General features: G+C 45.3%; 2 protein-coding genes across 3 annotated transcripts; both read right to left on the reverse strand.

The window, feature by feature from the left end:
- Positions 1-5: 5 nt before the first annotated feature.
- On the reverse strand, positions 6-7457 carry LOC135390706 (forkhead box protein N1-like). Of its 2 annotated transcripts, none has more exons than XM_064620533.1 (3): positions 7061-7457; positions 2392-3019; positions 6-1643 (listed from the first exon to the last, which is right to left on the reverse strand). In XM_064620533.1, exons 2-3 carry the CDS (start codon positions 2955-2957, stop codon positions 1280-1282), a joined length of 930 nt encoding a protein of 309 aa, XP_064476603.1. In that variant the 5' UTR covers positions 2958-3019; positions 7061-7457; the 3' UTR covers positions 6-1279. The 2 variants fall into 2 exon arrangements, with proteins under 2 accessions (XP_064476603.1, XP_064476604.1); XM_064620534.1 differs by lacking the exon at positions 7061-7457 and adding an exon at positions 6804-7012.
- A 95-nt stretch (positions 7458-7552) lies between these two features.
- On the reverse strand, positions 7553-13220 carry LOC135390700 (cell surface glycoprotein 1-like). The gene is made up of 6 exons (XM_064620526.1): positions 12401-13220; positions 12187-12322; positions 11163-11278; positions 10338-10704; positions 9558-9612; positions 7553-9477 (listed from the first exon to the last, which is right to left on the reverse strand). The coding sequence occupies exons 1-6, from the start codon at positions 12877-12879 to the stop codon at positions 7943-7945; spliced, it is 2688 nt and encodes an 895-aa protein (XP_064476596.1). The 5' UTR covers positions 12880-13220; the 3' UTR covers positions 7553-7942.
- Positions 13221-13377: the final 157 nt, after the last annotated feature.

Consider the following 13377-nt stretch of genomic DNA (forward strand, 5'->3'; position numbering starts at 1 on the left):
CCATACAAGATAAAAAAATGTTCATTTTCCAAATGTAGAAAAATACTACCAGTTGGAAAAAATGTCTTTGTACACTTCCTTCCAAAAGATGTCAGAACACGTAGAAAAAGTCTGTACACAGCTTGGGCATTCGAGTGTGCTGTACCACGATGTTGTATAAATATTACAAAAAAAAAAAAAGAAGAAGGATATGGCGGCTGCCCTTTGGCTACTGGCCACACTGTAGCGAGCATTAAATAAATAAAACAAAATTCATAGTCTTCAACAAACGATCATTGACTGGCCCCACTACAATGTGCCGTAGAAAATGTACTGAGATCTAACCCTATCACAGCTTGCCACAAAACATGTGACTGGAACGTGGTCTGTGACGATGCCATGGGAATGAAAGCAATGAGGAGCGATGTTGAACATCAACATGATGATGATGCGAGAATATTAAATGCACACGATGGATATGGTGGGACGATAGCTACCTTGAGCTGTTCCCTCTGTCAGAGAAGGTGGTCGCAACACTCAATGTTTTTCAAGATTTCTCTTACACCCCTGTCACATAGGAAATAGAATGTCATTTCCAGCAAATGACATTCACAAATAAAGTCATTAACAAATTATGGGAATGATGATCCACAAGCATTAGGTATCATACCACAGCACAGAGCCCATTTCTTATTAATGTTGTGTCTTTTTTTTTTCAAAAACTTTTCTTGTCAGAGCAGTAGCGAATGAGATCCCCAAACTCATTCAACAAGCTGAATATTCATCAGCTGAAAGGCTTAATTAGAAGAAAAAGGAGTTTTACATGCTCATTAACGCTGAATCCTTAAAAACTGGAATGCAACTCCACACACATGAAACACCATGCACGCTGCTCGTATGAAACAAATTGGACAATGTAATAATATGTAACAGAAAGTACCACATATTGCTCTTGTTCAAAATGATGCACGTGTAAAAGATGCACCTGGTGCTGACCAAATTCACGTCTAAAAAATGTTTCGCTGCCCTCAAACTGAACACAATTTTCGTACGTCTACATAAAAACAAAATAAAAAATTAAAAATTAAAAATTTTTAAAAAAAGAAAACACTTGCAAGCACAGATAAAAAGCAGGGAACTTCAATCTAAAAGAAACCGATACCCAGAAAGACAAAAGGACACCCTATGTACAGGGTTGCTCGACCGTCGAGGGCCAATCAGCTAAAACGAAAGAGATGATATCCTATGTACACACACGCAACATGACTAGGGGAAGGAGTGTGAGCGGGGGCCTCCGTTGTCAGTCGGCCGGAAGGTCATCTTCATCATCCTCATCCGAGACGGATGAGTCCGGAGCCATGATCTCTACGGGGACCCCGTCCATCAACTTGGGAGCACTGAAACATCCACGCTCAAGCAGTTCCAGGCGTTCGGGGTTGGCCATGCTCCGTCGGATTGCGATGGGATCTTTCTTGGACCACTTGAGGACCTCCTCGGCCATCTTGTGGACTTTCGCGGGGTTCATGGCCCACAAACATCCCTTGCGCTGTCCTCCGCCGCTGCCGGGTTTCTCAATCTTCTCAAAGCACTTGTTGAGCGACAGGTTGTGCCGAACAGAATTTTTCCACCCGTTGGGAGCCGTTCGGAAGTAGGGGAAGTTTTCTCTATTAAGGAGGATGGGGATAAGATGGGAGGGGGATACGACGGAGATATTTAAAAAATGCACCAGTAAAAACACCATAGAAGAGCGTTTTGCATTCCTACATCACGTACAATGTCCTCAATTGTTGATTAGATTAAATCCTCAAGGTATGACTGGTTAGACTTATCATGAGTTATGAGTGATATAAGTATAATACCCGGGTCACACGGGGAGTCTCAAAGGTCATTTAAACTAACGGTCATTGAACATGTGCGTTAGCGCCACCCAGTGTATCACGTGCCAACCTCGGAAGGAGCAATGGATCCAATGCTCCTTGAGAGTTTGACACGTTATACACTAGGTGGCGCTAACACACATGTCCAATGGCCGTTGGTTTAAATGACCCTTGAGACTCCCCGTGTGACTTGAGCATAAGAGGATGATAGCCTTACAGGACTGTCATAAATATTCCTTCCGCAACTTAACAGCTACGCAAGAAGTGTTAAAGGTATGTCGATGCACTACACAACATTAAGTATCGCTAATTAGATAACTATCATCTTTACTCAATTGTCTACGCGCAACAGATACGTTATCTGCGTACAATTTTTAGATACTTGTATTATGAGCACAGTACGGGCAAGATTTTTATTTTTATTCAAGATATTTATAGTCAAGAATCCTCAAAAACCACACCGCATTGTGCCACGCTTCCTTTTCTTCGTTGCTTCGCAAGACGTCATTTAAAAAGAAAAGGAAACTCAACTCACAGCATGAAATTGTAAATCTCGTTGACCGGTAAACTCCCGGTCTGGCTGTTTTTCAGGGCCATGGCTATGAGACAGGAGTAAGAATAGGCCGGTTTAGGGTACATCTTGTCCTCGTCAACACTCTGCTGCCTCGGCGAGGGCGTGGGAAGCAGCGAAGACGGTGCCGTCATGTACGTCACCGAGCCGACGTTCTCCTCTTTCACCGTCACGGGTGCGACGGACGACACCGTAACGTTCACCACGGTCGTCTGGGACACCGGCGCCATCGACGGTGCCGTTGCCTGGAGCTGGTGCGTGGGCAGCCCCGTCTGGGGATTGACCAGTAGGCCTTCGAGCCCGTCTAGATCCGAGATTAAGGAGATGCCGTGCGATTCCAGCCACACGGACGCGTCGGGAGCGAGGTTCGAATCCAGGGAGTCCAAGCTGTCGACGGAACCCATGTTTGGCAGGTCGCCGAGGTCGGAGCCCAGGTCCATTCCGTTGGCGTTCACGAAGCTGTCCAGCTCCGACTGTATGTCGGACTCTATCATTTCTTGGAGCTTAAAGGCATCTTCGTACAGCTCCATGATTGTGCGTTTCGTGTTGGCAGTGCTGTTTCTTTTCTTTTTTTCTTTCCCTTAAGCTTCACCTACGACGAAAATAGTTTTTTTTTTTCTTTTGTAAGTGAAGTAAAAGTTGTATGTGCGATAAATGTTGGGTGACCGATTTGATTATTGATGGTGTGACTATCTGATTGTGACCTTGAATAATCTGTTATCTCGGTTTTGGTTAGCAGCTCCATGAATAAATATGAACACCAGTGATGGCCAGTAGTTAACTACATGTAGTTAAACTACTAGTTAAACTACCTGATTGTAGTTAAAAAGTAGTTATCAACTACTTGCAGAAATGTAGTGGCAACTACTAGTTAAACTACTATTTTAAGTAGTTAACTACAGTAGTTAGGTTACTGAAGGTGCCAACTACTTCCGATTTTGCCGTAACCTTTACGGCACGATTGTGCTTCCGACTTTTACCTTGAGCTACTTGTTTGATGAGAACGGAGGTGCAGAGCAATTGTGTTGTGCATGTGTACTAAATCTTCACTTTTAATGCTTTTTTAAAACAAGTTGTTGAACGTACACCATAGCTGATCTGTTCTGTTTCCCACCACTGTACTACCGCACATGCTTTATCTGTTGTTTTTTTGTAACGTCCGCAGTTTGATTCCAAAGCGTAAGGATTTGTGTAGTTTGTTGCAATCCTGTGAATGTGACCTTGTTGCACTTACTGAAACTTGGTTATCGCCAGATATAAGAGACAGTGAGCTGTTACCAGAGTGTCCTGGCTTTACCTTCTATCGCTGTGATCGCGTAAATAGACGAGAAGGTGGTGTTTGACTCGCCTTTAAAAACTGTTTTAAATCATATGCTGTTCATTGTACACTTCCTATCGAAGTAACATGGGTATTGATTGACTGCGTCACGTGTAGATTAGTAGTTGGTGCATGCTATCGACCTCCCTCAAGCAATGCATTCATCCCAGAATTACACAAATCACTACATCATATATTTCACAAATTCCCAAATTCAAAGGTTATTCTTCTTGGTGATTTCAACTACCCCTCAATTAATTGGAGATCCACCTCAGCCTCTGGCAGTGAAGAACGTTCTTTCATTGATTTGTGTCATGTGTTTGACCTTCATCAGGTGGTTCATGAACCCACTCGTGTAACTCCCACCTCATCAAACATCCTAGACCTAATCCTCACTAACGACCCAGATATAGTAGGTTCTGTATTTTCTCCATGCGCCTTGAGTGATCACAAAGTACTACACTTTACAATACCTGTCCCCAGCGTGCCCCGTCGTTCCTCGTGCAAACGCATAAGATCGATAAGGGTAACTACGACCAAATAAATTCTGAATTATCCAATTACTTGGCTAACTTTCTCGCTAATTTTGAAGTACGGACAGTTGAGGAAAACTGGTATTTATACAAATCCAAGATTAATGCACTTATTGAAGCCTATATACCCTCCATTATCATCAAGACACATTGTCATGCCCCATGGTACAATCATGAAATCAAACTGCTCACCCGTAAAAAGAAACGTCTGTACAGGCTTGCTAAGCGCTGTAAGTCTGCATCATCACTGCTAATATCAAGAGTGCGCACGGAAATACATCTCATTGGTGACTTCTTCAAAACGCAGGTTCTATAGCGAGGGCCTCGTTAACCTCTTGAAGCACAACCCCAAAGCATTCTACAAAGTTATAAACCCAAAATCTCCATCGGTAAACATCCAACTGAAAGATCGTGATGGTAATTTTGTTATAGATAACCAATGTTCTCTTATCTTCAATAACGCATTTGCAAGCGTGTTCACCAACGAAGACACAACTCCCCCTGCCGCGCCTCCCACATCCATCTTCAATAGCATGTCACCGATAGCGATATCTCCTGCTGGCATTGAAAAGATTATCTCTTCCATCAAGGTTTCCTCCTCTGCTCGTTTCGATGGAATAAACAGCAAAATTCTTAAAAACACAAAGGCTCACTCGAGCAGATTTCTTGCTGCAATATTCCGACAATCACTTAATAGTTCATAGATGGGTAGAAATCCAGCGAACCGGTAGAGATGTAGGAAGGGAGTTGCCTCAGGACAGAAGCCGCCGATATTTCGAACAGAGACTGTTCTTCTTCTGGGCACCGTCCTCATCATTGGCATGATTTAAAGGGACAATTCGCATGAACCTTTGAACACGTCACACCTAACCCTTTATATACCATGCCAATGATGAGGACGGTGCCCAGAAAAAGAACAGTCTCTGTTCGAAATATCAGTGGCTTCTCTCCTGAGGCAACTCCCTTCCTACTTAATAGTTCAGTTCTGCCAGAAGACTGGCGTCGGGGAATGATAATACCAGTGCATAAAAGTGGTGTCACTCATTCACCGTTGAACTATAGACCAATCTCCATTACCCGCGTCCCCTGCAAAATCATGGAACACATTATATATTCGCAGGTAATCAACTTCCTAGAGTCAAATGCTTACTTTTCCCCCTGCCAGCATGGCTTCCATAAAAATTTCTCACAACTATATCGCTGGTTTTATCCACGACCTCCACTCAAATATGGACAGTTCTACTCAAACAGATGCCGTGTTCCTGGAATTTGCTAAAGCCTTTGATTCTGTACCGCACGCTAGATTAATGGTTAAACTCTCACAACTAGGCTTTGATGCACATGTTCTCTCCTGGATTAATATGTTCTTAAGTGACTGCCTCCAGTCCACTTTCGTGAACAACCATTCCTCGTCCTTTTGTCACGTATCAACTGGTGTCCCCCAGGGCATGGCCTTTGGGGTATGTGAATAAATAAATAAATAATGCTTGTCTAGTGAAGCCTCATTTGCTGTGAAATAATTCTGCAATTTAGTTTATCGCGTAGGCACAAAAAGAATTTCGCCGCAAGCTTTGTGTTTGACGATCGTAGCAATGGCAAGAGCCAAAGTTTATCATTGCTTGTGATTCATATTTAGGTGTCCAAGAACACTACAAGGGATTGGTGTTGATGGACAACGTTAAGTAGTTATAGATGCAGTTAAACTACATTGCAGTAGTTAAAGAAGTAGTTTTAACTACTCCCCTGAAAAGTAGTTGAACTACTAGTTAAACTACTCAATCGCAAAGTAGTTAGTAGTTATAGTTAAACTACTGTAGAAGTAGTTAGTGGCCATCACTGATGAACACCTTCACCAAGTTTTTATGAAGTTATGTATTACATATCATAGGGGCACATTGCTTTTGTACCAAGAACAATTAAAAAATTTGCATATTTCGAAGATTTTTAGTGCATAGTTGCATGCATATTTTTGGATTTTTTAGCGCATATTTATCCATGCTCTAGTCATGACAAATGATAAATATGTCCCACAGAACATTTCGCGAAGAAGAGGAAAAAAAAAACAACCCAAACTCTGATTATTAGATTACAGAATTTATGAAGCAAGCATGCGAAGCCCAATACAAAGTCGAAGACAACAAAAAAAATTTATTCCGTCAGTAACAACGCGAACTGTTCACTTTGAAATCGCGCATCGGATATACTTCAGTATCCGCGCTGCTTCACGCGACAGTCAATATATAAGTCATAAAACGAACCAAACGAACAATATCGCTCATATTAAGACGTTCACGGAGCAGCAAAACAGGAGGAGGGTTTCCCTGGTTTCCCCACTCGCACAGTCATGACAAAATCAATAGCAGACGGGGCTATTTGTTCGTGTCAGTCACGGGTTGATATTAATCGGAACTAATCACCTCCGCCGCCACTATATGCGTCGAGTAACTGCCAAATATTTCCTAACACTGTCGCTGCTAATGTCACAAAATGACTTTAGGAGCCGAAATACTGAAAGATGCACATACGTGAGCACCCGTCCATTGCTCGAGCGGAGCGGGAATCAGCACTTCAAAAACACGGTGTCAAAAATTGCCTTTTACAGGGCGGAACAAACACGAGCGAGCGAGCGAAGATGAATTTCGTGCAATACTTATTGTAACTAGCGCACGCAGACGACGTTGCACGAGACGTTTTTGAGTTTCTGCAAATCGACTTCATCCAACCTCTGCTTTGTTAGCAGGCATTAGAAGTAAACAAAAAGCTAAACATGCGCGCGTCTTACCTTGATTTCGTGGTCACGCTGGCTGCCGCCATAAACGGGCGAGTACAGAGGACGATATTTACAGCATTGCTCGAAGTAAATTGACACATTTAGATCATCCGGAGGCACACCGGTTATCCCTGAAGATCGAGCAAATATTCGTTGCACAGACAGGACAAAGGCCCGAGAAATTTTGAAAAAGGCGCTTCGCGATTGGCGGGGACGGATCACGTGGGTAAGAAGCGCGCGCTACTATTGGTGGATGATCTCTTCGTGCTCAACGAAAAGGTGTGCTTGCTCTCCGGAGCACATGGAAATGTTTTCCTCTTGCGAAGCAAAAATCCTTGAAGCATTCTCATCTTGAAGAGTTCACAGCCTAAGGAGCTCATCACAAAACGACCAGAATTCGATATGGCGGTTTATTATCTCTCGTCGTTTGTGCCCGCGATTGTGAGCGCCCGTGATACACAAGATGCAAAAGAAAAGTGCCAAGCCACATCCATAACTAGCAGCTCGGATAAATAATGAATTTATGATTATTGCCTCTGAAGTGATAGACACAAAGAGAGAGCACAAACCCTCTGAGTTTTGCTCAAATATTGTTAAGTAGAATAAATACACATTACAAGTCCATTAAGCAATGACCAGAAAAGTTGTGCAAAAACAATGACTTCAATTTTTTACAGAATGATTGCAAAATAAATAGTGTATAGTACCATCTGAGACCCCCAACAGTGATTTTGTTTTTTTGCTACAAATTTCGTGCAAAAAAATAGACAAAATATCAAATATAAAAGTATGCAGAAAACAAGTATCCAGGGCGTATAACAGTTGCCATTGCATCAGGGGTGTAACAGTGAAAGGGGTGTAAAAACCACACCTAACTGGGATTGCCAGCTAGGCCTATGTTGCACCGGCCTTTTGCCGCACACGAGGTTCAGACGTGGTCTTCGGGCACACAACGGCCCTACGTCGCCTCATTGGAGCTCCTTGCGGTTTCATGGGTGCACTAGTTTGTTTTGGAACTGCCTGAGGTGGTTGCACTGCAGTAAGGGATGCAGAATCTGCACAAGTGTTCTCTTTCACCAATGTCTGATCATTATCTGTGAGAGGCAGACCAGCTCTCAGCTGTGTCTGTACGGGTTCAGGGGTGTCTTTGGGTGAGGGTCCAGAATTCAACTCCTCCGACGTGCACGGTGCTGTCGCCTGTCCAGCACTCCGCGGCGCACACTTTTTGCTCACGGGCAAGGGCGGAGACATAGGTTTTAATGTGGCCTCACCGTCACTCACCAACATAGTGTTCTCTCTTGGGGGTGTAGACAGGGGTGTACCTTTCTGCAATTGCACATGAGCACTCACTGGAGAAAATTTCACTCTCACAGATGTGGTAATAGGCTCTGACGACCTCGCATCAGACGAGTCCTGACACGTGGTGGTTTCTGCAGATTTCTCGCTCAGGGGTGTAGGCACTTTCTGTGACTGCTCTGAAACGCTCACTGCTGTCCTTTGGCCTTTTAATTGCTCGGCTGATGGGGACTCGTGGGAACCAGTTTCCAGGGGAGTGAGCAGGGGTCCCATTTTTTCCTTCTGAGGAGCTTCACAAACACTGACACTCTCGGGTGTCAGGGGTGTATCAACCCCAAGAGGTGCGGACACAGGTAAGGGGTCTTCCTGCAATGTTGATTGACACTCACAAGCGCCCTCTTGCGACAACAAAGGCTGCATAGATGTTTCAGAAACAGGAGTGGTGCCCTTCTGGCACATGAACGTGCCCTGTTGCCCAGGTTGCAAAGGTGATGCGTTCAGGGGTGTTATACCCTTTGGCAAGAAACTAACCCCTGGTGTCCTATGAATTAGGGAATGACTGGGCACACCTGAATACGCCCCATTTGTGCTGGCTTGAGCAGGCGGAGATGCGAACCCAACAAGGGGTGACCTCCCAGGTGTCCTTTGGGGTGTCCCCTGCTGGGCCCCTTTCTGCTGGCTCAGGGGCGGAGTGTTGAGACGGCTCACAAGCTCAGAAGCACTCACGTTTGCCTGAGGCGACACCACAAACACGTGCACCACCTGCTCTTGAGAATGGCTCGCATAAAACACCAACTGCCCCTGGGACAACACCCCTGGTGCGGGCGAAGATGCCGCCAGGGGCGTAGCGCACGCTTGAGGCACCGGGGGCGGAGTTGGCGCACGTTCCTCCTCATCGAGAGGAACCACGTTGTCGGCTGCCGTGTCCTCCTCAACCACTTCCATTTCAACGTCGATGACCGATTCGTCCGGGTTTTTATCGGGGGTTTTCGGCTGCCTGCCCTTCCTGCGTTTACGTGGGGCAGGAGAGTCGTGTCCGTTTTGTAAACCTCTCGGGTCGTCGGGATCATCCACCCGCTCCTCTTCTTCTTCTTCATCCTCGAGACCAACGGTGTCGAACTGCGTGGGATCGTCTGCCGCGGGAAAACAGGTGATTTAATCGAAAGGTCAACCTTCAGACCCAATCTCAGCCAACATAAAAATCTGCACTCACTTATAGTCTTGTCCACAAGTTCTCTATTAATGCGTTCCTCACGTTTGAACTTGTTCTGTGGGTAAAATGAAAGTGCTTTTAGAATCTGATAACATTGATAACAGATTGATAACAGGCTGATAACAGATTGATAACAGGCTGATAACAGATTGATAACACGCTGATAATAGATTGATAACACGCTGATAATAGATTGATAACACGCTGATAACATTGATAACGCCTGAAAGGGTAACACCTTATCAGTAAATCTGGTGTGCCTGGAAGGATGTGAGCACACTTGGTCACGAATGGTGGCACTGCTTTTGACATAACACCACGCATAATAACGACAAACAAAGTTCAATACTGACAAAACCCTTATGCTCAAGAAGCAAGGAAGTGGAAAATGAGACAACCTCATAGTATGAGGTATTCCAAATACTATATTTAGTTGCATAAGTAAGGTGCTCTCATATTTCAAGGGGCAGTGAAATCAAACGTTTTCAAATCTGCACAGATATCCGCTTCACCGTGCACAAATAACCATTAGTGTCTCTGCCGACGTTCCCCAGATGCAGCCACAACGGAGTAGTTAGCAAATCCAAAATGGCGTGTCCAAGTGCGTTGTGCGTTGCACTGCTGCACAGTCTTGGACAACCGCGGATTGTAGATTGTAGCTGTGAATATTAAGAGCTCAGCGTGGATGCGGATACCGTCAATATTATCCGCGCCCACCCGTACCCACAAGCACCCCCAGATTTTTTTAAACACAATATTACGAATAGAAGGATAACAAACCTTAAGGTCCTGTCGCGTACGTTTCGGAAAGAACGTCGACATGAGGGTGAAATCTGTGCCGCAGACGCTCAGCGCCCGGTAGAACCTCGCGGTCTCCCTCGTCGTCCAAGTACGTTTTCCGCTCGTCTTCTTTCGGAACGAGCCGTAGTGGGTCTCCGTTCCCGTCTCGTAGACCACCGCTCGGCTGTCTTCCTTTGTGGGGCCGCGACGAATGACCAGCGATTCTTCGTCGATCGTAATCTCGCCGTCCGGTCCCACCCTCACCCGCGGTCCTACGGATTCCTCTTCCCCGTTTTCCTCCTCTTCTTCTGGCGGGGCTTCCGTCGTCGTCACTTCTTCGACTACCGTTGTTTTTGACGGCTTCTCGCTGCGGGTGGTACGAAAGAACAACAGTTCTGCGATGTGACTGACATTGAAATAATGATCAATCGCTATCGATAAATCTAGAAGATAATACGTATTGTTACAGAAAACGAGACTCGCAATTGTTCATGAAAAGGTGAGAGCTGTGTTTGTCACCATGGTAGCTGGCTACTTGTCTCGAGGAAAACTTCCCATCAGGCATTGAGCTCTTGAGTGCTCTTTTTCTAAATGTTATCACGAAAGCAGCATGCACTGGACATAAGTAAGGCAGGAGGCCCATGTTGAATATTTCCGCAATAATACTGGAAATAATGCCTAAAACACAGGTGGTCCGAAGTGGTGACCGCGCTGATTGAGTTTTTCTTCATTCGAAACAAATTAGTGTACTCAATAATACTGATACATACAATGACGTGCACAGACAGCTTGTCAAAAATTTTACGAAAAAACTAAAAATCTTACGGCATTGGGTTGCCCGGAGGATTGTAATAAATCAAGTCCAGCATGGTCATAGAACTGCGATCCGGAGGATTGCTTTTGCTTCCGGTCCGATACTGCCTTCGTTTACGAGCTTGGAGCTGAAAGAAACAATAATAAAAAAAAAGTGGAGCATTCTGTGTAGACTGCCTTTCTTTGCCACTTTATATAGCTGAATCAAGGTGCATCATTACATGTATATCAGGTTAAAATATGAAAGTTCTGATGATTTTCAAGGCACAAGGAAAGGAACGAAAAGATTGTGTACTTGTACTAAGTGTTGGTACACTCCAGGAGATGCTGCTGAAGAAGGCAGAGCCACTGATGTTAAGTAAGCATTTTTTTTTTCTTCTTATCCTCCCCCTAGCATTTTGACGTTTTAACGTTTCATTTCGGGGAGGAGGAAACCCCATATCTGCTGTTTTTGTGACATTTTTGGCCTTTCTTGCTGGTATTTTGTGGGGCTGTTGAAAGAGTTTTGAGGGGTGTTAAGGGGGGGGTACTGGAAAAATTGCCGAGTCCAACCATTTGGACCTGCAGAGGACGGAAGGACCTTCAGTCCCAAAGTTAGTCAAAAAGTCACCCGGGAGATCTCTAACTCGATGTGGACGGACATAATGAAACGTGTGCTATGATTTCTGACGAAGACGTCGTTGACATTACTGGTTGCAATGACGGCACTGAAGAACTGCATTTGGTGACACTTCGAAAGTCCCGAAATGCACTCTGAACTGCTTCGGTGCTTTTTTTAGCAAAAGAATAATGTTCCCCTCCAAGTTAGTGCCACAACTAAGAGCTTAGGAGAACTTTGTGCTTATAGTAATATTGCGCAGATGAGTATGGACAATTTAATACGCATTACAAAATAAATACGGCCCTCGTGAACACCTCAAAATAAAGTGTTTCACTTATCCAGATGCCCCGCTATCTCACTGACCGTCTCTCTGGGAACGGTCAAGTCCCAATAAACGGGGGATCGACTATATATGTATTATATTATTATATGTACCTCCTTGTTTTCTTTCCGTGCCCGTTTCTCGATGACAGCTTTTCCACTCGTCCTGGATGGAGGAAGCATCGGACTCTCTGCGGGCGATGTTTCTTCGACAACAACTACAGGTGGTTCGGTCCTACGCTCCGCTTGTCTGCAAATCAATGAACAAGATTACCTAAGAGGCAGAGATTTTTTTCGAGGAGATCTCTGTGGTACTAATGATACGTACACGACACTGTCCTCAACTTCCACAACAGGTTCTGGTTCCCGTCGTTTCACGCCGCGGCCCGACGCCCCACGAACGTTCGGTTGCGGCTTGGACACTCTCCTTTTTTTCTTCACCGGCTCGGAGTCCTTCGTCGCTGCATCCGAAACATTTTCCGTAGCAGCAGTGTCGACATCCTCGGCGGGTTTTTCGTTGACGATTTCTTTTTCCGGGACCACGGGTGGAACTTCCTGTCTCACAGGTGAACAAATTACGGGCTGGTCCACGGACGGGGTGACAGAATTCGCGGTTTCCGTCGCCTGCGGAGGGGCCACCGCTGTCGCGTTCGCGGTGTTTTCCGACTGTTCGACTTCAACGTTCGGCGGCTTGGACACGGTCGACTTCCGGGGTGACGCTTTCGCGGGTGCCGGTTTCGCCGGTCCAGCGCCTCCGACACGTCCCGTATTGGGTTTTACCTGAATCCTCGACCGCCTCGTTGCCATTGTAGCCCGCCGCCCTCGGTTCTTCCCCTTTAAAGAAGCTCCGGAGGTATCCACACGCAGCACATACGGTTAACGCTCTTTTCGCAGAGGAGCCACGCTTCGAAGGAATGCTGAACTCGCTGCTAATTATCGGGTTGATGCTATCGTTGCCGCGCTTCTGCTTCGAGGCGGTGTAATATTACGTCATTTATCATTTCATTATCTGTCCTTTCCAAGCAGTTCAGAGGCTCACAGGACGCAGGAAATGCGAAAATGCTCTCAAATAGCGAGCTCAGGACGATGCATTCCATGTCGGCCGCACACACAACCTTCCGCAACTCTTTCCTCTTTCTGCTGTTGTGAAATGTTCGGGAAAATGTGGAGCCACTTTATGTATCACAAACATGAAAAAGTGCATGATAGGGCGGGCACCAAACTGAACTAGCTTGAAACTATAGATCAAAATACGAGAGCGTTTGTTTATGCTACCTCTTTGAATATTTTGAGCTTTTCAGTGCC

Source organism: Ornithodoros turicata, chromosome 4, assembly GCF_037126465.1.
Source record: "Ornithodoros turicata isolate Travis chromosome 4, ASM3712646v1, whole genome shotgun sequence".
NCBI classification, from domain to species: domain Eukaryota; kingdom Metazoa; phylum Arthropoda; class Arachnida; order Ixodida; family Argasidae; genus Ornithodoros; species Ornithodoros turicata.

Bases quoted from the DNA above. Each gene is read 5' to 3' on its own strand.
- LOC135390706 (XM_064620533.1), bottom strand. From the start codon at position 2,957: ATGGAGCTGTACGAAGATGCCTTTAAGCTCCAAGAAATGATAGAGTCC. The intron at 1,644-2,391 runs GTGAGTTGAGTT...CCTCCTTAATAG, and splicing joins GAGATTTACAATTTCATGCT to AGAAAACTTCCCCTACTTCC.
- LOC135390700 (XM_064620526.1), bottom strand. From the start codon at position 12,879: ATGGCAACGAGGCGGTCGAGGATTCAGGTAAAACCCAATACGGGACGT. The intron at 12,323-12,400 runs GTACGTATCATT...ATTGATTTGCAG, and splicing joins GAAGTTGAGGACAGTGTCGT to ACAAGCGGAGCGTAGGACCG. The intron at 10,705-11,162 runs GTAAGATTTTTA...TACCACCCGCAG, and splicing joins CCTCCGGGCAACCCAATGCC to CGAGAAGCCGTCAAAAACAA.